Below are 26,116 nucleotides of genomic sequence, written 5' to 3' on the forward strand. Positions count from 1 at the left end.
CATTAAACCAGGAGGGCAAGAAGGCTAAAAGGGAGATCAGTCGGTGGGGAACTCGATTGCAGCGGTCGATCAAGACACTTTTGGGGATTGATAAATGATTTGGGCTATTTTGCGCTGGTGCGACAATTGCTGTCTCGACCGGACGAGCAAGACATGACAGTCTCTTGCAGCGTATCGAAGATGAAATGACGAGCACGATAAAGTGTTTACAAAAGGACGAGGGGTGCATGGTGGCTGGGACGTGAAGAGTGAGAGGCGAAGGAGAAGAGACGCCCGGCACGATCGATCCCGGGTTGGGTGGCGGGAGGGCGATGGCGCCGGGATGGCGTTCTGAATTGACAGCCAGCAACGCGGTGCCAAGCTGGCTCGCTTGCTGGCTATTGATTCCTTCACTTGTTGTGACTAGTTGGACCTGCGAGCGCACTCGCGTTGATCTCGTTGAAATGGGGACACTTGAATGCGCCGAGAGCGGTGACAACTCGGTGTGGGCCGGTGAAACGGCCCAAAGTGCAGAAGGAGCCAGATTCAGATTGAGGTTACACACCCTCCTTCTCACGGCCACTTCGCCCACCCAACACCCGATTCTGACACTCAGAAAATGTCCTACACCCCACCAGCACTGCGCACATCGCGGCCCATAGCATGTGGGATGCATTGACAGTGGCCCAAAGTCTATTGTGAATGTGATCTATATGTGATACAATTAATATTAATGCGTTGTGGGATGTGGTTGATTGATCGTCAGAGTCGTACAAAATGGCAACTTGGTGCGCTTTTTGGCGGGGGTCATAATACTGTAAATTAATGTTCGGGTTGTAATCACAATGGAGAGGATGTTGCCACTTCGTTGGGCATGTGGGCATGACGATTCACGTCCTACTAGAGGACGAATGCGGGGGAGGTGATGTTGAGCTCGGGCATGTCGCGCTTCCAGCGTGCAATGCTGTTGACAGGCTGGGGAACCTGGACGTGCATGACGGGGCCGAGCTCGGGGGTTGGGGGCAGTGTGTCATTCGAGCTCGACGACGTTGAGCGAGCAGCCCCCGCGCTGAACGGGTCATGTGCTTCAGAGCTGCTTGTGGCCAGGCCTGGCGTCGACGCCGGCGTGTTGTAGTACTGCTGGTTGGCCGCGTGGGCGTGGGTGTACTGTGTTCCATCGTCGGACGCAGCAGCGCACTCTGCTCCTCGCGACCACGAGTCGTGGTCCACAAAGTGCTGGCGGTGGCGTGAGCCACTGCTGTGGTGGTGGTGACCCGCTGCAGCGTACTGGGGCTGCAGGTGGTGGTTGTGGTGAGGGTGCAGGTGGTACGGGTGGGGGATGGACCCGCCCTGGGCAGCCGCCGCAACCGCAGCAGCCGAGGATGCCACCGACGCCACCGTTACCTGGTGCCATTGTACGGAACCGCTAACGAGGTGAGCGGGTACGCTTATGTCAAGGCCAGGTTCGGGGCTAGGTGCAGGTGACGGCAAGTGGGAGTGTGCCTTGATGTTACTGCTGTGGGTCGAGAAAGTCGGGGCGGCCATGACCATTGCACGCAGCTGAGCCAAGCCGATTCTGTCGGAAGGGTTGCGCGTGAAGAGGCCGGCAAGAATGGCGCTGCTTGCAGGTGACAGGGGCAGGATCGTCGCAAGCAGACTAGGGTCGTCGAGGTACGCGCGGAAAGTGTCGTCGTCTGCACGCGCTTGCCTCCAGGGATTGCGGCCGCACGCCAAATTGACGAGGATGACACCCAAGGACCACAAGTCTGCCTGGGCCGTAGAGTAGGACTCGACAGGCTCAAAGAGGCCGCCCTGGCACTCGGGGCTGAGGTAGAAGGTCGAGCCACTGAGCGGTGTGTTAGCTACTGCCCCTTTGTCTCTTGATACGCCATTACGGAACCCGTGCCGCAATCCTGCCCCTGGCCAAGTGACCCCAAACCAGATTGCGAAGATGAGAAACAGGTACGGGCGGTGGCAGGGGCCGAGGGGATCGTCACGCTCCTGCCACCTTATGGGCACGATACAAGCCATCAGACGTGCGTAGTCACTACCCGCTGCCTCCCAGAGAGGCTGACGGGAGAGACTAGCACTCCACGCTTGTTGCTAGCCATGGTAGACGAGTGTGGCACCTGTTGGAACCACCCAGGTCGATTCCAGCTGCACCCCACCACCCCACTGTGGTCTGTCGCCGCCGTCGTCGTCCAACACCAAAACAACACTCACCATCCAAAGTCGGTCGACATTCTCTCGGTCGTTGCAAGACCAAAATCCGCAATACACACCCTTGTGCCGTCTTCGGAACACAGGATATTTTCGGGCTTGAGGTCGCGGTGGAAGATGCCCATCGAGTGGCAATAAGCGACGGCATCGATAATCTGAAGGAAGACGGAGCGGACCAACTCGTCGCGGCCGAGGTACCGCTGGTTGTCGGTGATCATGGCAAACAGGTCGCCGCCAGAATAGTAGTCCATGACGACAAAGGTAAAGAGCTCATCCTCAATGACCTTGTGGACCGGCATGATGCCAACGTGATCAGCCGCCAGCTGGTGAAGCGCAATCTCCCTGCGCTGGAAGTGGCGTTGACGGGCATCAAGTCCCTTCTTGCACAAGCACTTGACGGCGACATAGGGTGGGGCGGCATAGGGAGTGGCCACTCGACCGCGCGAGGCCAGGTGGTCGACGGCAAGGTACACGACGCCGTAGGCTCCGACACCGATGATCGACACAAATTCGTACCGCCCGTGGTCGATTCGGCGTCCGACAAGATCCCTGCCAGCGTTGGTGTAGTCTGGCATGGTGAGGAAGGGGCAATGGTGACGAGTGGGTGGGGGGTAGGGGTTGGTGGTTTGGGAGGTCGTACTTATAAACCGACGCTCGGCGGGTGTGTAGTGTGCTCTTGTCCGACGATGGCGGCGGGGATGGCGGATCGGATTAAGGGCCGGAGAAGGGGCACGAGAGCGTGCGTTGTTGTGAACAGACGGGCGTGTGTGGAGACGATTTACACGCGGACCGGCCGCAAGATGTTGTGTAATGTGGCGACAGTCGACGGAAGCGACGAAGCGGGGCGACTGCGGGGGCGGTTACAGTTCGACACAACGGGCGTGCGACGGTGACGGAGGGTATATTATATTTTCCTCGTGCGTGTGTATGAGGACTGAAATAATATGCAGGTGAGTGAATGTCGACGTCTTCTAGACGGTGGACAGGGGATGAGGGGAGCGAGGGGGGAGGTGGACGGGGTGGGGTGGAGGTGATGGATGGAGGAGGCGGTGGTGGTGGGCACCGACTAGCGTGCACGCGTGTTTAAGAGTACTGATGGCAGTGGTCACTGTCGATCTATTAAGTGTGTGCCTTTCTTCTCACCTGCGAAGTCTGACACGAGCGCGCCGGCAGTCCTGACTACCTGACACTGGACCTGGCCTGAATCCAACGCTGGAATGGGGGCGTCGAGTCGCAACCGGCCCCAACGGGAAATCACCGAGCACCAGTCTCTCTGGCTGGCGTGTGGGCTTGAGGCCTGGCGGGCTGGCTGGCTGGCGGACTGGCTGACTTTGGCTTGGATGGCTCCATGGCGGCTGACAGGCCTCAGGCAGGCCGGCCGGCCGGCTCGCTCGCGTACCACCGATGGTCTATCGATGGCGCAGACAGTCCTGCCAAGTCTTTGCCGGGGCACGCGTCAGACTCGACCAGAAACGCCAGGTTGTGGTGGTGGTGGTGGTGGTGGTTGGCGGTGGTGGTGGTTGGTGGTGGTGCTGGCGCCTGCGCGACGCCGCCGCCACCGGCCGTCCCTGTCTCTGCCCCCTTCCTTCTCCTTCGGCCCCCGCGTCTGCCCAAGGCCCCCTCCACGCCTGTACAAGGCAGGCCGTAGAAACAAGCATCTCCCCAGATCATTGGGACAGAGTTCCTGAAGTGGGCGCCACCGAAAATAGACAGGGAAAGGAGGCCACCACACGGAGGGCAAAAAAACATAAAGAAAAAAAATGCTGCTTGTCGTCGGACGGTGGGCGGCGTGGGCCAGTCCTGAGAATGGATTGGGTGGCAAAGGGTGGAAAAGGGGGCGGCTGCCTCAATTCCCCAGCACCGACGCACACTGTATCTGAGACCATGGGCCCCGTCGCCCCGCGCAGCCAGAGTAGGAGCAGAATTGTGCCCAAAATCAGCCCCGTTTTGCAAGCCACATCGTCTAGGCCCCAGCCTTGTTCCCTCGCCTCGCCTCCCCTCGGTCGTCCGTCCTCAGTCGTTCTCGCGCCCCCGGCCGCCCTCGCCAGCGTTCCGTTGCCCACGTCACACATACCACAGCCCACTCCCACCCCACCCGCTGACACACATGACACATTCGCCGGCTTTGGGCGGACTAGCCGAACGCTCGCCACCTGTAACTACCTCGTGTCAGGGCCTCGCGTCAATGCTCCACCCTGCGGCGTGCGCGGCGGACGCGGCGGCGTGCAGACACCTGGAACCAAACCCCGTCGGCTTGTCAGTATCTGTGATTCACTCATCTTCCAAGGTTCCATGGGTTTATCCAGGCAGGGAACAGACGGACATTCATCCGCCCATGCTACACCGAACACACCCGCCGTTGAGGACAATGCAGTCCATGGCAGTCCAAGACTTGTTTTGGGCCTCCCGATGTCCGACACAGGCCGGGTTCGCCACCCATGTTACACACATGGGCAACATACCTGGGCACAGCACAATGCGATGTGTCTCAATCTCATACTCAATCGTCATTGCGACACTGATTACACTCGGACCTCCGGTCTCGATCAGAGAAATGCATAGCCGCTTGACTCACTGGACACCGACAGCACGGCGTTTGGTAGCAGCACTCGTCGGCTCATGTGAGCATGTGTGTGCCGTGGCTCAGATTCGCGAGGAAGCCCATTGTTCATCGCTTCGGTAGCGGGCCCTCCCAATCGAGCCGGTGGACCGCAGCCAGTGGGCCAGTGACAGCTACCGGGGGCGCGCGTGCCCCGCCCGGCCGCACGATCCGGCCATTATCTCGATACCACACACGCACACGCATCAGGCACAAGCGTCTGGGGTTCCACGGATCGCCTGTGATGGTCGGGTGACTGGCATGGCTTGAGCTTGGACCCAGCAAGCAGTCACAGGGTGAGACATTGTGCAAGCCCACGGAGAGCACGAGCTCGACGTCGTGTCTGTGTGTGCTTATTTGGTCTCGCATCTGGTTCCTGCAACTTGCAACAACCAGATGTATCCTGATTTTGATCCCAGGCAGATGTTGCTGCATTGCCCACCCGCACGCTGCCCACTGCCGCAGCGAACTCGAACTCGTTTGCTGTCCTCGTCCGCCTGCCCCACGGCACAGCTGGCGCCAGGTGCTCCGCGTGGTGACCCTTTCGGTGGCTTAATTGACAACAGATCAAAGAACTGAGTCATGCTCCTGGATCCTGGCCGTGTGGTCTTGAGCTCGGGCCCACGAGCCCAGACACACAACGTCTCACCCCTTCGTCAGCGGCACTTTGGTGGCGGCGGGCTCGCCGCACTTCCCGCAATGGTCTAAGTCCACGCTAGTGCCGCAATCGCCGTTAAACTCCCTCGCCGCCGGCACGCTGTGCATGTACCGCATCCTGATAACGCCTCGTGCGATCAACCACCTCAGACAGGAGGCTGAAGGAGGTTGGTCGCCATCGGCTTTGGCTGCGCCGCCACACAGGGTGCCGCCACGCCACTGTGGCGGTCATTTCAACAGACTGACCCTGACTTTGACGGTTGTCGACTTTTGATTCCGGCAACCATTATCAGACTTGCAGTCGCCTTTGAATTGAATACATGGAAGAGACTAAAGTCGTTGGTGCAGGACAAGGAGGGCAATGGGAATTGAGTCTAAACAATACTAAAGCTTTTGGGGTCAGACTCGCAGGGAATAGACAACGTGGGCTCCCTGAGCATAATGAACGCCGCGGCTGTCGACCCCGCCAACCTCTTGAACCACGTTCAAGGCAGCATTCTAACTTGCTCAACTCTACCTCTGCCATCCCGCAAACTAACCTCCGCTCAAAGGCGTCGACCGGGGGCACGGTTCCAATACAACTGACCAACGGCCTTCTAACGGACATCGCACGGTCGCACGGTCCGCTTTCCTCTCCTGCCTGCTCTTTGCGAGTGTCATATGCCACGGCATTGCCCGTCCACCTCACCGGCCACGAGAACCATTGTCAGCGGCAGCAGGCTTGCCGTCTGGACGGCCGCCACACCTTGTCTTGGCCTCCTCAGGTGCAGCTGAACACACTGGTGCCCTTGCGTATGCGCCGCATGTGCGCAGCCGCCGCGCACAAGCACCCACCCACGCGCAGCAGTGTCTCATATCTCGAGCCGCCGCTGCTCCGCATCGGTCGCCCGCGCACGTCATATCTGGATTCCGTTCGGGCCGCTTGAGCATCGGAAATGGTGTCATCATTCCGGCCGGCCGCCCTGTCCTGTCAATATTTGGTTCGTGGAGTGCTCACGGTATACCGTTTGATAACGTGGTGGTCGCAATCACGTCTTCGGAAACACCCAGGGAGGAGACGAGGGCATGGCCGAGAATGGACGATAGGGTACAGTACCAGCCCTCCATTTCCAGGACGTCCGCAGCGGCCCTCCGCAGCTCACAGGCGTGCAAAGGCTCGCGTCCACCCCCACGCGAGGACCACACGATGATCTTGTCATTCCGCGGCCAGCGCCATGTCTGACATGCCATCACATTAGACAGCCTTGGCGATACGCGCCAGCGGAGGCGTGCATAACGCTGTGGAAACGAGCTTGGCAGCGCCATTATCGACACATGCCGCGCGCGTAGCACCGCATTAGCAGCACCGGTGAAACTTGACTGCAATAGACACGGACTGTTCATCCCGCGGGAGCGGCGGCCAGCGTCGGCCAGCTCTCGCAGGGAGCGGGCCGGAAGCCGCGGCAACGCCGTGCAGTTGCGCTTCACGCAGCAAGGCTATCCGGCTGCCGCCGAGGCGGCAGGCGGCCAAGATGAGGCTGGGCTTGGCGGCAAGCGTGTACAGTAGGCGGCGCATCGGGGGCGTCGCGCCGGCGCGTGTCGGGGCGTCGGCTCATCGATGGATCATGCAGCCGACAGCATTGCGCCCGAGCACCCGAAGTATAGTGTGCATGGACGCACGGCGGCGTGCCCCGCCAGCAGATCAGCGCGAGCGACGAGGCTAAGTTTCCCCGACAGGCCCCACGCTACCGTGCACTTCGCGCGGCGCTATTGGCCCCAGCGGTCGTTTGACTCGCGATGTGGCGCGACCTTGGCCGAGATGTTCGTCCGGACGCGGAGAATGAGTCGGTGGTGAGTCATGCCGCCGAAAGTACGCGTAATGGCCCCCGAAAGAGATCACTTGGGAGAAGTGAGCAGCTGTCATCGGCGCCGTGCGCAGCACACGTGTGGGACATTGGGTGCCTCATCATTCGGCACGGAGCCGGCCTCCCTCCGAATCCGCTCACTCGGCTCCTGCGAATGCTTGCTGCCCTCGTCGCCTGGCTGCCTGCCCCTCGCAAATTTGTGGTTCCTCTCACTGTGCTTTCCCATAAGCCGGTACATTTACCGGAGAGAGAGGTTAACTCTGCCAGTGTCCCTTGAGGAACGGTCGCCTCAGCCCCCTCGGTGTGGCGTCAATCCCTTTGGCCACGAGCACCTCAACGTCCTGGGTCGATGGACCCTGTGGCGGACTCGCGATGTCGTCGGCACCAGCCGCCGTGTTTGTGCGCAGCGCAGATGCTGGCTCACATCAGCACAGGCAGCAGCTCGGCACGCCCGGCTCGCTGGGCGATACACGCCACAGTTTCGCCACGAGGGCCTCGCACCCACCTACCACGGACCTGCGCCGGGCCCTTTCGCCTGGCTCCGCGGAGATGGTAGCGCTTTTAGCCTGCCAAGCATTCCTGTCCCTGCGAATCCGCCGCCATTGGTGATATTGAGCTCGATGCGCATTCAGTCACCAACTTGCCAAACGTTACCGGCGGGCGGCGGGCATAGAGGGGGCGGTACCTGCGGCAAGGAAAACCGCCACGGCCAAAGGTATTCATGTAAACAATAGACGGCAAGACGACGGCAAACGCGTAATGAGAGGCCATGTTCCTCGCACTCTTCAGTGGTGTAGAGACCCCGATGCATGGGCGTGCGAGTGCCTGTCCTGATCTGGGCATGCGCGGATTCCAGTGCCGCGCCACTGTTGTTCCGTGAAACACACAAACATTGGCGTAGAAGTGTTGGGGATGATGAAAGCCAAATGTTCAAAGTGAGGCGGCGGGGCCGGCGCAGTTCAGAATGTCCGATGTGAGACACCTGGGACTGGTATCACTTGTCGTGATGGATTGATCGACTCAACAGCCAGAGGGCGAGGGCAGACGACTGACTGCCCGACAATCACGGGCCAGATCGGTCAAACAACAACAGTCTATTGTCCCAAGCAAGCTGAGAGCGTGGGTGCTGCGAGGTCCCCGTCCAGGCGGGAGTCAGTGTGAGTCTTCTCGAGAGTTTGTCAACTCGAAGAGCACTGTAAGGTCACGGCGGGGTGGTGTCAGCGACCCCCACCCCCTGTGTTGCCTCCAACTCGGGAGTTGCAATCAAGAAACGGGCAACCGGCAACCGAAAGAGGTGGGCGAGGGGAGTACTTACAGCGCAATTGCGATCGTCCATCCCTCACTCACCCTAGCGAGGCTCCCAGCGCGGGTATCCCAGTTGGTCCTCCTCATCCGTGCTGCCTGTGATCGAGTCTCTGAAGGCCGGTCTGGCTGAGTGAGATGGGACGAGTGGCGGGCAACAACAACTGCCACCGGGAGCCAAAAGCACCTGGCGGGCGTGCACTCGTCTGTCGGAGCAAAGTTACTCGCGTCCGAAGAGCTGCCATCCGCAGAGTGAATGTCCAGCCACCGTTCGAGAAGCCGGTAAGGGTGGAAGTGGAACGTCCTCGGTCGTGCGGACCAGACCCACATTCGCCGACAATGGCGTTGGAGTGCGCGGTCAGCCTACAACGATCGTCGAGCTTGTTCCTCTGGGCCAGTCAACCTTGCCGGATCTCGGCTCCCGGTTGCGGTCACGGTTATGGTTACGGTTACGATTCAGCCCATAGAGTCGTTGCGCTGTTCGGCTTGACCATCAGTCGCCGGGTGGGCGGGCAGGTGGGCTGGGCTGTGTGTGGGCTGGCGGGTGGGCCGGCCGGCGATCGTCTCGTCTCGTCCCGTTTGGCCTGGTCGGGTATTCGGACTCGCTCGATCGCGATGGGTTTCGGACATGCCACGAGCCGTTGGGGCAGGGACGAGGGCGTGTCAGTGGCCGGCCGGCGCGGCAGGGACGGCCGGCGTCGGCTGAGCGGCTAGCTGCCGAGAGGAAGAGTCGACAACAAGTCAGTCGCCGGGGCCACGGGTGTTGTTGTTGTTTTGCTCAGGGACCATCAGTGCATATTGAGACTCAGGCTGGCTCTGCTCAATGTGAGTGATCGTCTGACGGCGGCATCGGTGGACGGTGGGGACATTAGTGGCGGCGGCAAGGTGGACGGCGGAACGGGTGGACGCACGCAGAATCGGCAGTGGGCAGAAATGCCTCGGCAACACAACACAGGTTCGTCGTCGGGGGATCTCAGTGTCTCTCTTTACACAGCGTACCACTCCGATCGCAGGTGACCAACACAGATGTAGCGGCGGCGTTTGACGTCGTTGAGCCGGGGTACGCAATCGAGCTACATACCTACAGTACCTACCTTGCGCTGGCGGGTCCTGAGTCGCGAGGTTGGTTAGTGCAGGTACATGACACAGATGCACAGCGTGCCATGGTGAAACTCAGTGATCTGGCGAGTCGGGTCTGGTACCTCGTCGTCGTCGTCGTTTTCGGCGTGAGGGCGGCACGGTGAATGCAGTCAGTCGGTCGGGAAAGCCAACCTCGGCCCCACGCTCGCTCGCTGTGAGCTCCCCCGTCACAGACGACAGTATCGCGCTGGGAAAGGAATACAGACAAACCAAACTAACTCTGGTGGCGGTGCCACTGGAGCTATGTAGTGGGAGACGGGCGCGCCGTGGGTTCGGCAGAGTGATTCAAAGGCATATACCGGTATGATGGGCTAGCGAGTGTGAGAGCATGAGGAGGGAGCAGAGGCGGGAATGGGATGAGGGGAAGAACGCACGACCTGGTGGTCGTCGTTGGTGGCTGTTGACATCTGAGAGTCTGATTCATAGGAGAGGCTCCGCCCGCCTCGGGTCATCGCCGCCCTCGGCGCCGCGCCGCACCGCGGCGCAGCCACTGCCAAGGCCACTCGCTACACCGGTCCGCTGGACCGGACCTCCGTCACCACCACACCCCGCAACCCCGCCCCCACCCTTCCCGGCGCCACACATCCACACCATTTCATCATTCATGTAAACAAAATTCCCCAATACCAACGATACGGTCCCCTCAATACATGGGTATATGAATAGATTCGCGTTCCTCGCCATCTTCATGCCGTGGCCCATCTTCCCATTCTATGAAACTCGGAAAGGCAGGGATAGGATGAATGCAACACTTTTCTTCAATCACAGGCGGTGCTCCGGGTCGCGCGACGGGATTGATGGGCGGCGGCCCTGCTCCGGGCTTGTGCCCGTCGGGAAGTGGTACGTCACCCCCGAGCTTGTCGACGCCGTCTCGAGCGTGTCGGCTACGCTCTGCGTGTCCGGCACTGCGGTTGCGTCGTCGCGCTCAGTCGTCGACGCCTCCTCAGTCCTTGCCGGGCTGTTGAGGTCGGCCTCGCTGGGCGACTCGAGTGGCGGGGCAGCCGCCTTGGGTTTGGCGTCATCTGGGTTGACGTAGAAGGCCATCTGCCTGCCACGCAGGTCGAAGCCGCACTTCTCGTAGAAGCCTGAGTGGTTAGCTTGGTGCCAAAGTGGTTGTTAGCTACTCACCGACTTTAGGATCCTTGCAGTCAAGAATAACCTTGTAGCAGTTGAGCCTCGTGGCCATTTCCCTCAGACCAGTGACGAGAGTGCCGCCGAGACCGCGACCCTGGGCGTTTGGCGAGACCACAATGTCCTCAATGTGGCCAGCAAGACCGGCAGCGTGAATAAACTTGCGCTCCACAATAAGGGTGCCGGATGCCACAATCTGGTCGGTCGACTTCTCGACAATCACGACGATGAAGTACGTGTCGATGCTCGCCTTGAGCGCGTTGAACAACGCTGTGAAGACGGACGGGGCAAGGGGAGGCGCTGTCGACAGTGACGACAGCAGACCAAAGTACGACCGGATAAAGTCGTCAGCGGCGAGCGGACGGACGTGGTAGTCTTCGCCGACCGCATCGCGCATGGGCCCGGGGATCTTGAAGGGCGAGAAGAGAAGCACGAGCTTGGCGTCGGGCGTGAAGATGGGAATGTCCTCCTCCTCCTCGTAGTGAGGGTGAGCCGGGACAACAGCCTGGGCAGCAGGGTCCGTCTGGTACGACGTGAACGAGTTGATTGACTCGGCGTCGGCCTGGCGAGCCGCCATGGGGTCGGGGGTTTTGAACAGCTGCGGCGTGAGCTGCTGGAAGTAAACCGCACGGGGCAACTCACCAGGTCAGAATAAGTGATCATGTCCTCGAGCACAGTGTCCTTCTCCAGGTGCATGGTCAGCGCGTTGCCGTTTGTCGGGACTGCGTCAGAGCCAAAGACGACCGAGTCTGGGGTCAGCTAACGACCTTATCTCCGTAGCTCACTGAACACAACCGCGAGGTTCTTTGCGCTCATCTTGTTGGTGTTCGAGCGGGCAGCGATGCGCGACAGGTGCTCAATTATAGCGCGCACAGTGGTCTGGTGGATAGGTGGGAGACGACGGAGACGCCCTCGAAGCGACGTAAAGTCGTTTGCGATGTGCTGGTCTGGGGCAGTGTGAGAATGCGAACCAAGCCTCGCTGGGCACCGCGCCGCGCCCCACTCACCCCTGTTCTGTGTATATCTCGTCCGCTCCGAGTGGGGCATGGGGAACAGCGGCTCGGGCAACTCGCGCAGGTACTGTTTGAGGACGACCGACACACTAAACACGTCGTTGTCCGGCGTGAACCGGAACTTGTCCTCGTCTTGCTCAATCCTCTGCACCATCTGCACCGGTTAGCACAGTTCTCGCACACGTAGCTCACCTCCTTCACTGTGGCGATGCGGCCACTTATCCTGTAAATGCCCTCGGCATCCAGTCCTCTCTCATCGATCCACGCAATCGACTTCTCCACGATTAAGGGTGGGCTGCCATGGTCTCCACCTTCACCACGGGCAAAGTCGTAGTCGGTGAGGCTGACACCAAAGATGAGCGATCGGCAGGGGCCAACGTAGAAGTTAGAGTAGAGGATCGGCGCGTTCCTCTGCACCTTGGGAAGGCGCGAGCGGTAGCGCATAGCTGTATGTGTGTCAATACACGTCCCCACACACAGCGCGCGCGCGCAACTCACAGTCGGCGTCTGGGTGGATCTCGTTGATCGACTTTGTGATAACCTCGGTGGCCTGTGCGAGCGTGAAGCTCGTGGCGTAGGTGGCGTCGGTAAATGCCCGCATGGTGATCTTGATCGTCGCGTTGAGATCGTCATTGAGCGAACCCAAACTCGTAATCGCCGACTGCTGGAGCTTCTCGCGGCGGAGACGGAGCGACTCGCAGTGGAAGACACCCTGGCGATACGCCTTGTCTGCCTCCTCGGCGTCGCGCTTGACCTTGACGCTCTTGAGCGTCCCGGCTGTGCCCTTTGACGAGCCAATCGAGCCGTGGTGCTGATGGTGTCCGCGGCGAGATGGTGTCGTGTTTCTCTCGTCGGGAGCGATGGACGGCGCAACCTCGCTCACCGCGTCGCTGCCACCACCACCGCCCTTGCCCTCGCGATCGCCGCCGAACCGGTTCTTAAGGGCCGTGAATCCCTTCTTGCCGTGGTGCGCAATGTCGCTGAGCACCTCCTTGGACTTGCCTTCGAGCTGGTTGAGGCCCGAGCCCGAGCCAGAGCGGGCACGCCCAGCCAGGCTAGACAGCGTGCCGCGCCTCTCGAGACCTGACGACGGCACGGGCGAGTACGCGGGGAGCTGGGCCGACAAGTTTGAGCCGGGCGACGACGGCGATAACGACGTCTGAGACGTGCTCGACAGGTTATAGTATCCCTGCGAGCTGCTCAGGCCCGAAGTGCTGTATGGCGGCGAGCTGGGAGGCGCGCCATCGGATGACACCGTGTACGAGAATGGGTGCGGCTTGTCGCCGGCCGGCGATGGCTCGACGGGTGACGCTTCGGACAAGAGCTTTGCCTGCATGGCGATCGCGTGCTCCTGTTTCTTGAAATCGACCAGTGCCTGGCACTTGGAGTCATACGAGCGCTTGAGCTTTGGGACTTTGCTGAACGCGTAGTCCTCGTACGCCTGGGGGTGTGAGTGAGGTCGTCTGGGACGCATGCAGTCGGGAGGCAGGCCACGACACCGCCGGCAGCCCGTAGTCCCTGCTGCGGGCCGAGCCCTACGCCGTCCGAGCACACACGGCTGACAGCTGGCAGTCACACGGGCCCTGCCCATCTTGGTGCACGCCCACACCGCCGCCAGCAAGGCCACTACTCGCATCACACGGCCTGTCGGCCCACCACCATGTCCACTCACATCCGTCGCCGTCTTGAGGTCCTCTCTAATGCGCTGTCGAATACGCGCCTGCGTATCGCGCAGCGAAGTGAGCGGGCCCACGACGTCGTCGCGCAGCGCGTTGATAAAGGCGCTGCGCGAGTCGATCTCGCGCTGCGAGTAGTCGCGGACCTCGAGCCACGCGCGTCTCGCCGACGAGTTGGAATCGCGCCGGGTTGCGCTGGGCGCGGTGTCAGCTGCGAGTCCATGCGCCGGCGCCGATGCCGCCTCTCTACCCACTCAAAGGTCACGCTGTCAACGCCTACCGTCTTGGCATGCAGCTTGCCCAGCTGGTCGATGTACGACTGCTCGATCTTGATCCTGCCCGTCAGCTCTGCGTCCCCAAGGGGCCACACGCACCGCTCATTGAAGTACGAGATGTAGTTTTCGTCTGCTGTCAGCGGCCGTAATCAGTGGAGCTTGATCTACCTTCGGCGAGCTTGCGCTGGGGCTGTCAGCGGCGGCTCTTGCGCGTTGGCGAGCTGGACTAACCTTGAACTCGCGGACAATGTCCGCGTCGGCGTCGCCGCCCTTGCGAGCTGGGCTTGGGGGCACCGGCTCGGCGGGGTACGCGTACGCCATTATGCTGTACGCGTGATGGCCGGCGCGCGGTGTGGTGGTGTTGTGCTGCTGCTGCTGCTGTTGTTGACCTTGTTGAAGTGTCGTTTGTTAGCGGCCGAGTTGGCGTGTGAGAGTTTATGAGCAATGTGTTGATGGAATGAATGGATCGATTGATTGGGAATAGATTGTTTGTGGTCGTCACTGGCGGCGGCGGGCTGGCGGGTTGGCGGCTCTGGTCTCGTCTCGTCGTCGTCACACGCCTTGACTGTGTTGCTGCTTTGCTTGGCCTAACGGCAACATTTGAAACATCACACAAAGGGATTCTAATCATCAACACCAAGGAAATTTGATCCCGCCCAGACACACTAACGACACCGCAATCCCCCCCATGGCTTGACACATCCGAGGCAGAGAGGGACATCTCCGACCAGACGTCGTCACACCCGCACGCACCCGACATAGACCCCGCATCGCACGAAACAATGACATGTATGGGGGAGACGAGTGTGTAGAGACTCCAACTGGCCCAGTAATGCCAATACCAGTCGGCTCACTACAGAGCAGTGGGGGTGTAGACCACTATCTTCTATGTAACAGTAGGGGTGGTGGTTGTAGGGTGTGTTTGCGTGCGCGCGTGCCATCGTCTCTCGAGGACCACCCACATTACAAGGCAGGGGGGACACGGTATAGACCATTGAACCAGAGGAGAGGAGAGAGAGAGAAAAGGAGAATTAGGAAACATGTGCTTGCCAGAGACCGAGTCGAGCGTTGCAAACGCAGGCCGCTGTGATGCGCACAGGGCTGTCACGCCGGCCGATCGACCAGTGTCGTTCATTCGTGTCTCGGATCTCATGACGACGACGCGGCATTGTTGCGCGCAGCCGCCTCACGGACAGGCGCAAAGTACTCGTGCTCCTTGCTCTCAGCTGCTGTCAAGCGCTCCTGGTGGTCGTAACGGAGGAGCTTGTCGAGGAAGTCGATGGCCTCGTTGGAGATGTAGCGCTGGTTCTCGGTGCTGATGAACCTCGACCATGGCTTGCGGGGGTATCTTCCGAGAATGTCGTCGAATTGCGAGTCGAGCTCGATGTCGTATCGCTCAAGGTAGTTGAACAGCTCGTCGGTGCCAAGCACCTTGGTGATCTTGACGAGCTGGTCGGCATTGTCATGACCGTGGAAGAAGGGCTCCTTGCGGAAGATCATGGACGCAAACATGCAGCCGAGCGACCACATGTCGAGGCTGTAGTCGTACTCCTGGAAGTCGACGAGGAGCTCGGGACCCTTGAAGTAACGCGACGCGACACGGACGTTGTACTCGGTACCGGGGTGGTAGAACTCGGCCAGTCCCCAGTCGATCAGACGAAGCTGTCTCCGCTCGTGGTCGATCATGACGTTGTGTGGCTTGACATCGCGGTGCATGATGCCCTTCGAGTGGCAGAAGTCGAGAGCCTTGAGAAGCTCAAAGATGTAGAAGCGGACGTCAAAGTCGTTGAATTTAGGGTAGAGAGTCTTGAACTCGGTGTTCTGTGGGAAGGAGGGTTAGACACGGCAAACGCTTCTCACTCTCCCATCGCACCAGTCACTCACGTTGACATACTCCGAGACGATGGAGGGGGTCTTGGACTGCGGGTCGCGCACAACGTCTAGCAAGCCAATGACATTTGGTCCGCCGGCGAGGTTCTGGAGAATCTTGATCTCACGCTTGATCTTCTTCTTCTTGACAGGCTTCAAGACCTTGACAATGCACTTCTGGTTGGTGGGCAGGTGGACCGACTCGAACACCTGAACAACAAGTGTCAGTGCGCTGCCCTGCCTGCTGGCTCCACATGCTGCCTGTGTCGCAAACTCACCTCCGAGTACTTTCCTCGTCCGACCTTGCGCACAATCTCGTAGTTGTCCTGCACGCCCCAGGTGACGATGAGGTTGTCTGGTCGCGTGTCAGCACAACCGTTCGGCGCAGCGCAACGCAACCCAACGCACCATAGTCCCACCATGACCGTCCTAGCCTCTCGTTGACGTCGGCGTACACTCGTGCCTGCGGCTGTTAGCGATCGAAGGGGTGGTGCGAGTAGCATCGGGCACAGCGCGGCGCTGGTTCGCGTCCGGCTGGTCCAGTCCAGCCCCGCCGCGCGCGCCCGCTCCACAGCCCACTCACAATGCTCCTGCTGCCCGACATGTTGAGAAGTTGCTGTTCAACCGACGGGGTGGGTTTGGAGTGAGACCGTGAAATGGTAGGAATGTCGGAGCCGCGGAGGAAGGTTTGGAAGAGTGAATGAGTAGAGCTTGGATCGGAGCGACCGACGACGTAAGCGGGTTGGTGTGTGCGCGCGAGTTTATCACGCAGCAAAAGGTGTGCGTGAAGTGGTCGTGGTGCTGGTCGAGCGAAAGAAGGTCGACAAACAAATAAAGAAGGGGGGGTTGAGTGGTACGACCTCTTTGGTTTGATGGCACTGAATGAATGATGGACGTGTGTTGACGAAGCCGGTCGAGAGTGAATGATGGTGCAGCCCTGCACCCAGTCAGCCAGCTTCCGCCCAAATCGTCGTGCCCACCACCCCCGCCCTGCGACTTAATCTGACTCCCAGCCACGAACCTCCACCCACGGCCCCTTTTAACACCGCGGAAAATCATTGTGGCACCCAATGGTGCATCTCGGTACAAAGCACCAATGCTTGCATTGTTCATCATTATGTGGACTCGTTAAGGGGCATTCTACTACATGTGCGCCAGGCCGATGCGAGGGGGGAAAGAATACTATCCACAGGGAGTGTAAATTGTTCGTGTTCGTGTACAAGGGTCACCAGGGCGACGGGGCGACGGGGCGACGGGTGACGGGTGACGGGCACTGCCGTCTACTGATCGGGGTTGGCAAGGCGCAGAGAGTATTGTGGGGGCGGGTCACTGGGCACGGTGGTTAGTACCAATGGACGCAGCAGTAGAACCAAATACTCACAACGACGTCTCCCACTCGCCCTGCGGAGAAGGTCCAGTTCTAGGGCCCGAGGTCGACTCGGACAGTCGCGTGTGGCCAGCGGCACGGCCGCGAGCGTACTCTGCCTCGAGCTTGCCCGACTCGGTCGTGTATCCGCTGTTTCGTGGCTGGTGCGACGAGCTCGACGTGCCGCCCTGCGACTCCTCGAATGGGAAGGGGTGGAGCTCAAAGTGCTCCTCTGGCCCGTCGGTGAGGAGTGATGGAGCCTGGGCACCGCGCGGCTGGCCCTCGTACGCGCCATGCACACTGGCGCTAGGGTTCGAGTCGCCCCAGCTGTTACGGTTGTTGGTCGTGCGGCTGTTGAAGCGCGAATGTCCGGGCGTGTGGGCGGGCGAGAAGCCGGGGCTGAAGGCGGATGATGGCGTGTCAAGACCGCCGTCAAGGATACCGGGACGTCCATCGCGCTCCTCCATCGCTAACGGGGTCATGCCGGGCTTGTCAGAGTCGCGCTGGCGACGACGGCTCCTGCACCACAGCAAAACGAGCGCGAGGATCAAGAGCGCAAGCACCACGGCGAGGATCGGCCCGACAATCGTCCAAACATTCTTGCCCTTCTTGGCTGGAGCGGCACTGGCCGCGCCGCCGGCAGTATTCGTCGGTGCTGACGAGCTCGGCGCCGACGAGCCGGTCGACGACGGTGTCACTACAGGCGTGGTCGACGGGCTTCCCGAGTTGAGACAAGTGTTGTCATTGCTCTGCTGCACCGTCAAAAGCGGCGTGCTCCCGCCTGTCCCGACCTTGCCCGCATCGCTCATGAGGAGCACAAACTGCGTGCCGGCCGCAATGTTTGCGACCCAGTTGATCGTCGGCGTGTTCTTGTCCTGCGACACGGGGATGTTCCAAGCCGTTCCGGCAGGCACAATGCCATACAGCTTGACGGGGTAGACTGCCGTCGACGAGTTCCACGCCACGGCTACGCTGCTGCATTGCGGCGGGTTGGTTGTCGGGTCGAGCCAGAAGCCAAAGTCTAGTGATGGTGCACTGGTTCATCTGTCAGCCGTGGAACAAAAGGAACACGATGTGCCGCATGTGCACGGTCACGGAGTCACGCACGATTTAAGGCAGCTCGAGTTGCCCGACGGGGAGCGGCCCACGGCTGTGGGGTCGTTAGTGTTGGCGTCCTCGTGAAATAGCGATGCACCGTCCTGGCCTATGGCACATGGTCCACCTAGCCCACTGGCCCACCTGACTTACTGATGATAGGGCTCACGCCGCCGCTGCCCCAGCCCGTCGAGTCGTACATGGTCGCAACCATCTGCAGGCCCTCGGGCTGGTCGAGGTCAAAGCTGTACTTGTAGGGCGGAGTGCCGCTCTGCGCAGGGATGGAGATGTTGGCGAGGTGGCCATTGGGGCCCTCGAGCGTCTGCACACGCGTCAGCGATGGACAGATGAACGGCGCTACGGTCCGAAACACCCTAGCACTTACCGGGACGAGGACGAGATTGAATGGACTTTGGCCGCCATCCCTGTGGTAGTCAGTCATCATGCCCGAGTAGCGGAGCGGAGCTGCGCACCATGTGATGGTCCACGGCTCGCACTGCGCCGCCTGCGACGTGGTGAAGGTGAAGGCGGCGGCGGAGGTCGCTGCGAGCGCTGCGGCAGCGAGTGTGCGGCGGAGCATCGGAGGTGGGCGAGAGGGGGAGGGGGACAGAGGGGAAGGGCAAAGTGGTGGTGGCGCTGTGGTGGTGGTCGTGCGGCCGGGCGACCTGGTGCTCGCAGCAGACGGACGGGCGTGCGCGTTTGCGTGATGATCACTCCGTGTCACCGTGTGTGTGTGTGCCGTGTGCTGTGCGTATGTCGTTGATCGTTGTAGTGTAGTAACGAATAGAGAGCAACAGTGCAAAGTGTGTCCGACGACGACTATGCTCTCTGTCTGTCTGTCCGTCGTCGATTGTGCAATGCGGTGGGTGGTGTGAAACCCCTCTAGGACGAAACGGCGGTACCGGGAAGGGAGGAAGAGGGATGGGGGGGGGGTGGGAGGGCTAAACTGAGCAGAGCAGCCACACACGCCACACTGTGCACTGTGCAGACAGGCAGGTGTTGTTCTCGTCGTTGCAAGGTATTCAGGTATCAATCAGGAACGGGGACAGCCAGGACAGGAGTCGAGTGAAGACCAGGCACCTGCGAAAAGGCAACGCGGCTAGGCGAGCGAGCGAGGGGGCAGAGGGGAGACAAGACACTCTCTTTGCTTTGCGTTTGTCACATTGCCTCGTCGAGCTTGCTCTCCGGTGCTGCTTGCAGTATGGCGTCCTATTAGCCGTTGAGCAGTGGAGCAGGCGGGCAGCGAGCGACAAGATCCAGCTGCGCACGACGCTGCGAGATCAATGATGGCGCCGCCCATCCCCGCCTTGGCACGCTTATGCTGGCTTTGTGCACACCACCTTGTTCATACTCGGCCCGGTCAAGGGCATGATTAATTATTATGGGGCAGCTGACTGTGCTGGCTTGCTGGCTTGCTTGCTGCTGCACAGTCCGGCGGCGGCGGCGGCGTAGTCGTCGTCGGCTGCAGGTCGTGTGTGTCGACGATCCCTGGCCCACCTGTGCAGCTGCTGCTGCGAGGCGCTGCTGCTGTTTATAAAATTTCCCAATGAGGATCAGTCTTTGTCGACCTAAACACTGACACGCTCAGGGCCACAAGGACTGGCAGTATGCAGGCAGAGAGTGCCCAGTGGTCGCGCGGTCGCCGTGGCACGATGAAACACTGCCGACTTGTGGCATGACATCATGCGCATCACTTGCACGCTCGACACCCACAGCGCCACTTTGCAACCTTGTCAGGATGTCGGGCCCTGGCAACAGACAAAGGGGCACTGCCCGGCACTGCCCAGACCACCCACCACAAACAATCACAACAACCCCGATCTCATACAAAAACTGTATTTGGTTCAACAACCTGACACTGACACAACCCTTGTTCAAACACTGCTGAAAGCACACGACACCTCTATTATAACGTGCTACACACAATGCAGAGCAGCAGCTAGCTGCCACGCAGACAATGGCCACTATCGTAGCCGGAGGCGCTCCAGCCCCCCAACCAATCCTCCGTGGCCCAAGCCCACACTCCTGACCGCCCACGATCGCGCCACAAGCCCCCACCACTGAGCCCAGCTTGCCCGCGGACCACCAGCCCGCCAGCCGTACAAAGCCGTGCCGATACCGAGCACCACCACGCCAAAGGCAATCACGGTGCCGATGCGGTTGGGCGGCACGCGCAAGGGGAGCTTGGGCAGTTGCGGCAACGACACTGGCCAGCGTGGCGGTGTCGCTTCCTCCTCGTCCTCGAGCGTGTCGCCCCCAGGCAAGATGACGTCCTTGTCGATATGTGTCGCCGCTGCTTCCAGCGAGATCCCCTTCTCCGCGTCGGCGTCTTGCCCGTACGTCTGCGTGACGCTGCCCGGCCCCATGACCTCGAGCCCGCGTATCCGGGCGCCGTCCCACGGGTACTTGGCCTGTAACTTGTCCGCGAGGAGGAACACCGTGCTCAGCGCGATCGGCGTGTAGGGGTTGGCGTTGTCACTGTCGTCATCGGCGGCGGTAGCGGCGTCGATCGCAGGCGGGGCCGGTGCGTCGGGCGTGTCGGGATACAGCGGCGGAAGGCGCGCAAACAGGGGGTGTAAGAGCGACGGGTCCGCGCGCGCCTCGGGCCCGAGGGCCGCCGCGAGCCGCAGCATTTGTGGCTTCTTCGCCACAAGGATCTGGCGTCAGCAGCATCGGGGGGCAGGGTACGCACGGCCACAGCAAGGTAGATTGCCGAGATTGGGTTGCGCGTGATCAGGTAGTCGAAGATACGCTGGACGGGCTCGAGGGTGTCGACGTCGTGTGAGAAGAGCGTGAGAATCCACGAGAGGGCAAAGAAGGGGAGCGTCGGGACGGGAGATATGCTGCGTGTCAGTGAGGTTGGAAGAGCTAGGCTCACCTAGCAGAGATGCGGTACAGCTGCGGGTCGGCCGCGGCGAGCACACGGCGGAGCAGCCTAGAGTCGGCGTCAGCGATGTACGTTCAGTCACCTACCTTAACATTCCCATCATTGGGCCGAGGCTCGTTCCCATGGCGTCACGCACGCGACACAGGCTCACGACCTCGGCGGCCGCGAGCAGCTCATCCCACTGGCGCTGGCCCTCCTCGTCGACCTCGAACGGCTGCTCGTCGACGTCGGGCACTTTCTCGTCGACAACACCCCCCTTCTCGTCGATAACGTCGGCCTTCTCGTCAATAACGTCCCCCTTCTCGTCGACAACGGCCACCTTCTCGGCGACAGCGGCTGCCTTCTCGTCGACCGTGTCCGCCTTCTTCCCCTCCTCCACGCCCCCTCCTCTTGGCGTGCGATCCAAAAACGTCAGATACAACACCGTCATGATGTCGTGAAACCCCTGGAAGTAGTTGAGCTCGGGGTGTCGCTGGAGCACGGCCACGATGAGCGCATGCAGGTCGGCCTGCATGGCTGCCTTGTCGCCTTTACTCAGGCCTGTTGTCTGTGAGCGCGTGGGAAGGCAGCACCACCCACCCTTGGGGTACGTCACGAACGACCGCCGCGTATCAAGCGCCACCTGGCCCTCGTCACGGTGTGCCGGGCGCCCGTCGTCCGTCTGCGCCGTCGGCGAGCTGTCGCGCACCGTGACGTGGACGAGCGGGCTATCGGGGGCTGAGGACGTCGGCGTGGCGTCACCTGTCGGCGTACCGTCGACCTGAGGCCCAGTCGCTAGCGTCGCAAAGCCCCCCTCGACGCGGTCAAGATGCAGCACCTCGCGCCTGGCGTCAGCTAGCCCGCCAGCACACGCCCACTCACCAAGCTGCGCGCCGCGACGCATTGGATCCAAACCCGCCCGGCTCGGCCGACAGCCGCTGGAGCGCCGCGTCGTCGTGCGCGGCAACAGCGGCCGCGGTGGCCCTGTCGCGCGCGTCGAGCCATGTGCCGGCCTTCTCGTTCATCGTATGCTGGGCGACGAGACACAAACAGCGCGATCGATTGTGTGTGATGGGCGGCTATCGTGTCCGGGCCGGTGGAGGGCAGGTTGCGGAGATCTGGGCAGATGTCCGCGTTACGACGCCACACGGGCCCAGTCGTCATCGTCAGTGTTGGCAGATCGCCTGGCTGTCGTCTCCATCGCATCGTCGTCGCTGTCGTCGTCAACGCATTCATCAGCAGCGCACTACCGCGCACACCATGTTGTAAGCTGACGTGCCAAGACTGTAGCTGACACCAGCAATACTCCGCGCACGGGCAGCTCGCTCACCACCTCGAGCCTGCTCACGCAGCCGCAGGGCGGCTTCGCGGACCCGCTCGCCCCCACCTCGGGCTACAGCGAGGTCGACCCATGGAGCGGGAGCCAGAGCCCCGTGCGCTCGCCCAGCCCGCGGTCCGGCGTGAGCGGTGAGCCCGAGGCCAACGTATCGCCCAACCCGAGCAGGGACGCTTATCTGAGTGAGTGGCCACCTTCCTCCGCCGGCTGATGCGGCCTAGACGACCCGCCATCGCTCTACATCTCCCTCTTCCGCGGCCTGGAGCCAAGCCACCTCGGCGAGGTATCTCTACCCGCCGTCCAGCGCCTACTTCTCACTTCGAAACTGCCCGCGTCCACACTTGAGAGGGTGAGTGGGTTGGTGACTGCCTCGCCTGATGCCAGATCCTCGACTTGACGGCACACAACAAGGTCGCGCTCGACCGGTCCACCTTCTTCCTCGCGCTTGCGCTGGTCGCGCTCGCGCAGAACGAGGGCGGCGAGGTGTCGCTCGAGGCCCTCGACGCGGCACTCGGCACGCTGCCCCTCCCGCAGCTCCAGCGCCCGGGACCTACGCAACCGCAATCCTCCGTCTCGTCGTCCTTCTCTCCTTGGGACACCGCGCCCCGCTACGCTGTCCCCGGCGCACAGACGCAGACGAACGGGGACGAGCCTCTGAACGGCGGCAACGCCGAGGCTGAGGCCGAGCGCGGCTTCTGGCGCCGCCTTGAGACTGTCGATGTACAGATCATCCCCGAGAAGGAAGGCTGGTTCCTGCAAAAGTACCGCGTGGTGTCCGACAAACGGCCAGAACCCCTCAACCGCCGATACTCGGACTTTGTGTGGCTTCTGACTACGCTCACGCAGCGCTATGTAAGTGGTGAGAGTGTGGCATGTGCTGACGCGTAGCCGTTCCGCCTCCTGCCTGCGCTGCCGCCGAAGCGGATCAGCCCCGACGCCTCGTTCCTCGAGCAGCGGCGGTGAGTGAAGAGTTGAGGTTCGCACTCCATTGCACACAACTCACACCACCACAGAAAAGGCCTCCGCCGCTTCCTCAACGCGCTTGTCAACCACCCCGTTATCCGCGACGACGGCGCGCTCAATGTCTTCATGACCGAAATCAACTTTGAGGCGTGGCGCAAGCGCATGAAGGTGTCGACAGAAGAAGAATCCGTGAGCAAGCGTCTCAACCCCGCACAGGAAATGGTCATCCCCTCGGACCTGGAGGAGAAGCTCGAGTGAGTACCCCGTCGTCATCGGTGACTGACCCACCACAGTCGCCTTCGCACCCGCCTCCCGGGCCTCATTGCCTCGTATCAAAAGATGGTAACGCTCGCCGAGCGCGAGCTCCACCGCCTGCAGGTCGCCGCGGCCGAGTCTTCGCGCTTCGCGCTTTCGCTGCAGACCGTCGCCGAGGACCTCCCAGCCAGCTGCCACCGCTGTGTGCCAACCGGCCAATCGTGTGATCTGTGCACGGCGGTCGGGCGCGGCCTGGGCGATGTGGGCAACGGGTGGTCGAGCCTGGCCGCGCAGCGCGACAGGGTAGGTTGCGCTTGCAGATCCTCAAGCTAACCTGCCAGGACACTGCCACAATCGTTGCTGCCGTCGAGGCGCTCAAGACCCAGCGCGACATGTACGGCGCGTTCCGGGACCTGTTCCACCGACACTCGCGGCTGTCGCGCGACTCGGTCGACACTCTACGGAAGCGAATCGAGGGGCTGCAGGGCAAGATCGAGAAGACGAGGCAGGCGCAGAAGCCGGGGTACGAGGCCGAAGTGGAGAAGCTCGTCATTGGTGCGTTAGCTGAGCATTGTCTGCGCACTAAGCTGACGCCCGCAGCGATCGATCAAGACAACACGACCATTGACAACCTCCTCCACCGGCGCGTCTTCATCCGCGCGTGCATGTGGCACGAGCTGTCGGTCGTGTTCCACACGCGGCAGGCGGCAGCGGCCACGCTCGGTTGGCGCGCGTGGGCAAACGGAGAGCACGAGGCCGCAGGGGCCGAGACGCGCGTGTGGGAGCGGCTTATCGAGGACCTCGAGCGCATGCCGACGGATTAAGCGTGCTGTCAAGCACAAACAACAACGGAGCACATTCATTTAGCGGGGGGAGCGCATTGGAGGCGACGATGACGAAACACATTTCTTGGCTGTTGTTCACTTCACAGGCGTTAGTATGCATGGTAGTAGTAATTGGGTGGGTGGGGTGGTGCATGATATGTCTATAGACTGTGGCGGTGCCTCACGACGCGCCGCCGTCGCAAACCAGCAAGCAGGCAGCACGCGCTACTACTTCTTCATAGCGAGCTTGCGACGGCGCGCGCCGGCGGCCTTGCCAGCGCCAGGCTTGCGCTTAGCGTCGGCCTCCGAGTCCTCGGCGGCGGTCGACTCGGCGGGGGTCGAGTCACCGCTCTCGCGTCCGCTGCTGCCGCCCTTGCCCTTGGCGGCCTTGCTCTTCTTCTGGCGGAGGGCACGGAGCTCGGCCGCGCGGCCACGGGGACGGGGGGCAGGCGTCGGCGTGTCGGGGTCGGGCACCTCGAAGCCGTTGGTCGCCTCGGTGTTGTCGTCCTCGTCCTCGTCCTCGTCCTCGCCCTCGTCGTACGCCTCCTCCTTGGCCGGCACGAAGCGGCGGTACGTGCCGATGATGAGGCGGAAGGGCCAGGTGCGCAGGACGGACGGCAGGGTCGCCAGCTCGTCGAGGTAGGCGAGGGATCCGTCGTCGTGGGGCTAAACCGAGCGTCAGCGAGGGGTCCGTAGCCTTGCGCCAGCTCGCTCTCGCACTCGCTCAACTCACCAAGAACACGTCCTCGCCATCAACGACCAGCTCGAGCCCCTCGCCGCCAACAGCGCCCTCAACCATCGGCACCTTGACCTTGCGCCGTCCCTGCGCGCCGCGCGCGAGGCGCTGCGCCGTCGTCTTGAAGTACTCGACGCGGCGCACGTCGCGCGCATAGTTGAGCCGCAGGACAATGTAGTGCATGCCCGCCGTCAGCACCGCCAGGAAGGTGAAGACGAAGCCGAGTCCGGGGCGCCAGCGCGTGTACGCGTAGCCGAAGCCCTTCCAGGTGGGCACGCCGTTCTTGAGGAAGAACTGGGGGTGTTAGCGCCGAGGACCGCAGGTCCGAGGCGGGGAGCGAGGAGCTGGGCCGAGGAAGGGATGCAGCTGGCTGCCAACCCCTTCACTGCGCCGTCCCCCTCACTACCCCCTCGCGCCGGCTGCGCTCGCGGCACTCGCTCGACTCACATTATACCTCTCCCTTCTCTCGCCATCACGCAGGATCTGCGCAATCACACCGAGACGCGCAAACCGCGCCTCAATGTCCTTGACGCCGGGGTTCTTGTCCGGGTGCCACTGGAGCGACTTGCGGCGGTAGGCCTTTGTGATTTCCGGCGTGGTCGCAGAGGTCTCGAGCCCGAGGACCGAGTAGAAGGTGGTTCCTTTGCCTGCGAGCGAGCGAGCGTCAGCGAGCTAGCGTGAAGATGGCGTGGGCAGCGACCAAAGGCGAGCACGCCACGCCAGGCCGACCGCTGCGCGGCCGGCTCCCGACACTCACCCTCGGACGCCTGCAGCGCGCTCACGAGATCAAAGATCTCATAGTCGTTCTTGTCCCAGCTGTGGTGTGGTGTCAGCGTCGGTCGGCCGCAGCACCGCGCGTGCAGGCAGGCAGACTCACGCCAGCGCCGAGACGGCAAACACGAGCGCGAAGAGCGCCAGAATCGTGAGCCGCATGGTCGGTCGGTGTGTAGCGGTTAGAAAAAGTCCAACG

At 61.6% G+C, this 26,116-nt stretch overlaps 6 protein-coding genes across 8 annotated transcripts; 1 reads left to right on the forward strand and 5 right to left on the reverse strand.

Annotated features, from left to right (window-relative positions):
• Positions 1-634: 634 nt before the first annotated feature.
• ran1_0 (Negative regulator of sexual conjugation and meiosis) lies at positions 635-3,276 on the reverse strand. Its single transcript, XM_062773548.1, has 2 exons — positions 2,203-3,276; positions 635-1,825 (listed from the first exon to the last, which is right to left on the reverse strand). Exons 1-2 carry the CDS (start codon positions 2,772-2,774, stop codon positions 880-882), a joined length of 1,518 nt encoding a protein of 505 aa, XP_062629532.1. The 5' UTR covers positions 2,775-3,276; the 3' UTR covers positions 635-879.
• Positions 3,277-10,319: 7,043 nt separating this feature from the next.
• Positions 10,320-16,625, reverse strand: cka1 (the record flags this gene model as incomplete). Of its 3 annotated transcripts, XM_062773549.1 has the most annotated exons (16): positions 16,289-16,625; positions 16,114-16,168; positions 15,984-16,060; positions 15,721-15,915; positions 14,068-15,657; positions 14,005-14,020; positions 13,936-13,969; positions 13,816-13,896; positions 13,558-13,756; positions 12,384-13,326; positions 12,078-12,331; positions 11,880-12,039; positions 11,658-11,819; positions 11,515-11,621; positions 10,870-11,470; positions 10,320-10,826 (listed from the first exon to the last, which is right to left on the reverse strand). In XM_062773549.1, the coding sequence occupies exons 5-16, from the start codon at positions 14,155-14,157 to the stop codon at positions 10,504-10,506; spliced, it is 2,970 nt and encodes a 989-aa protein (XP_062629533.1). In that variant the 5' UTR covers positions 14,158-15,657; positions 15,721-15,915; positions 15,984-16,060; positions 16,114-16,168; positions 16,289-16,625. The 3 variants fall into 3 exon arrangements, with proteins under 3 accessions (XP_062629533.1, XP_062629534.1, XP_062629535.1); XM_062773550.1 differs by having other exon boundaries at positions 13,816-13,969; XM_062773551.1 differs by lacking the exons at positions 10,320-10,826; positions 10,870-11,470; positions 11,515-11,621; ... (6 more) ...; positions 13,936-13,969; positions 14,005-14,020 and having other exon boundaries at positions 14,800-14,937.
• A 187-nt stretch (positions 16,626-16,812) lies between these two features.
• LOC62_05G007028 (uncharacterized protein) lies at positions 16,813-19,014 on the reverse strand. The gene is made up of 6 exons (XM_062773552.1): positions 18,640-19,014; positions 18,552-18,591; positions 18,320-18,488; positions 18,179-18,221; positions 17,087-18,106; positions 16,813-17,034 (listed from the first exon to the last, which is right to left on the reverse strand). Exons 1-6 carry the CDS (start codon positions 18,744-18,746, stop codon positions 16,986-16,988), a joined length of 1,428 nt encoding a protein of 475 aa, XP_062629536.1. The 5' UTR covers positions 18,747-19,014; the 3' UTR covers positions 16,813-16,985.
• Positions 19,015-20,130: 1,116 nt separating this feature from the next.
• On the reverse strand, positions 20,131-22,066 carry GYP8 (GTPase-activating protein GYP8; the record flags this gene model as incomplete). Its single annotated transcript, XM_062773553.1, has 6 exons — positions 21,915-22,066; positions 21,633-21,877; positions 21,140-21,593; positions 21,045-21,101; positions 20,859-21,009; positions 20,131-20,823 (listed from the first exon to the last, which is right to left on the reverse strand). The coding sequence occupies exons 1-6, from the start codon at positions 22,055-22,057 to the stop codon at positions 20,131-20,133; spliced, it is 1,743 nt and encodes a 580-aa protein (XP_062629537.1). The 5' UTR covers positions 22,058-22,066.
• A 173-nt stretch (positions 22,067-22,239) lies between these two features.
• On the forward strand, positions 22,240-24,539 carry MVP1 (Sorting nexin MVP1). The gene is made up of 9 exons (XM_062773554.1): positions 22,240-22,297; positions 22,333-22,550; positions 22,590-22,717; positions 22,753-23,220; positions 23,257-23,327; positions 23,382-23,585; positions 23,625-23,889; positions 23,928-24,141; positions 24,187-24,539. Exons 1-9 carry the CDS (start codon positions 22,293-22,295, stop codon positions 24,408-24,410), a joined length of 1,797 nt encoding a protein of 598 aa, XP_062629538.1. The 5' UTR covers positions 22,240-22,292; the 3' UTR covers positions 24,411-24,539.
• A 99-nt stretch (positions 24,540-24,638) lies between these two features.
• SPAC2E1P5.03 (putative J domain-containing protein) lies at positions 24,639-26,091 on the reverse strand (the record flags this gene model as incomplete). The annotated part of the gene is made up of 5 exons (XM_062773555.1): positions 26,024-26,091; positions 25,904-25,962; positions 25,594-25,793; positions 25,144-25,440; positions 24,639-25,076 (listed from the first exon to the last, which is right to left on the reverse strand). The coding sequence occupies exons 1-5, from the start codon at positions 26,077-26,079 to the stop codon at positions 24,639-24,641; spliced, it is 1,050 nt and encodes a 349-aa protein (XP_062629539.1). The 5' UTR covers positions 26,080-26,091.
• Between the last annotated feature and the right edge of the window lie 25 nt (positions 26,092-26,116).

The sequence above is a fragment of the Vanrija pseudolonga genome, chromosome 5 (genome assembly GCF_020906515.1).
Source record: "Vanrija pseudolonga chromosome 5, complete sequence".
Classification (NCBI taxonomy): domain Eukaryota; kingdom Fungi; phylum Basidiomycota; class Tremellomycetes; order Trichosporonales; family Trichosporonaceae; genus Vanrija; species Vanrija pseudolonga.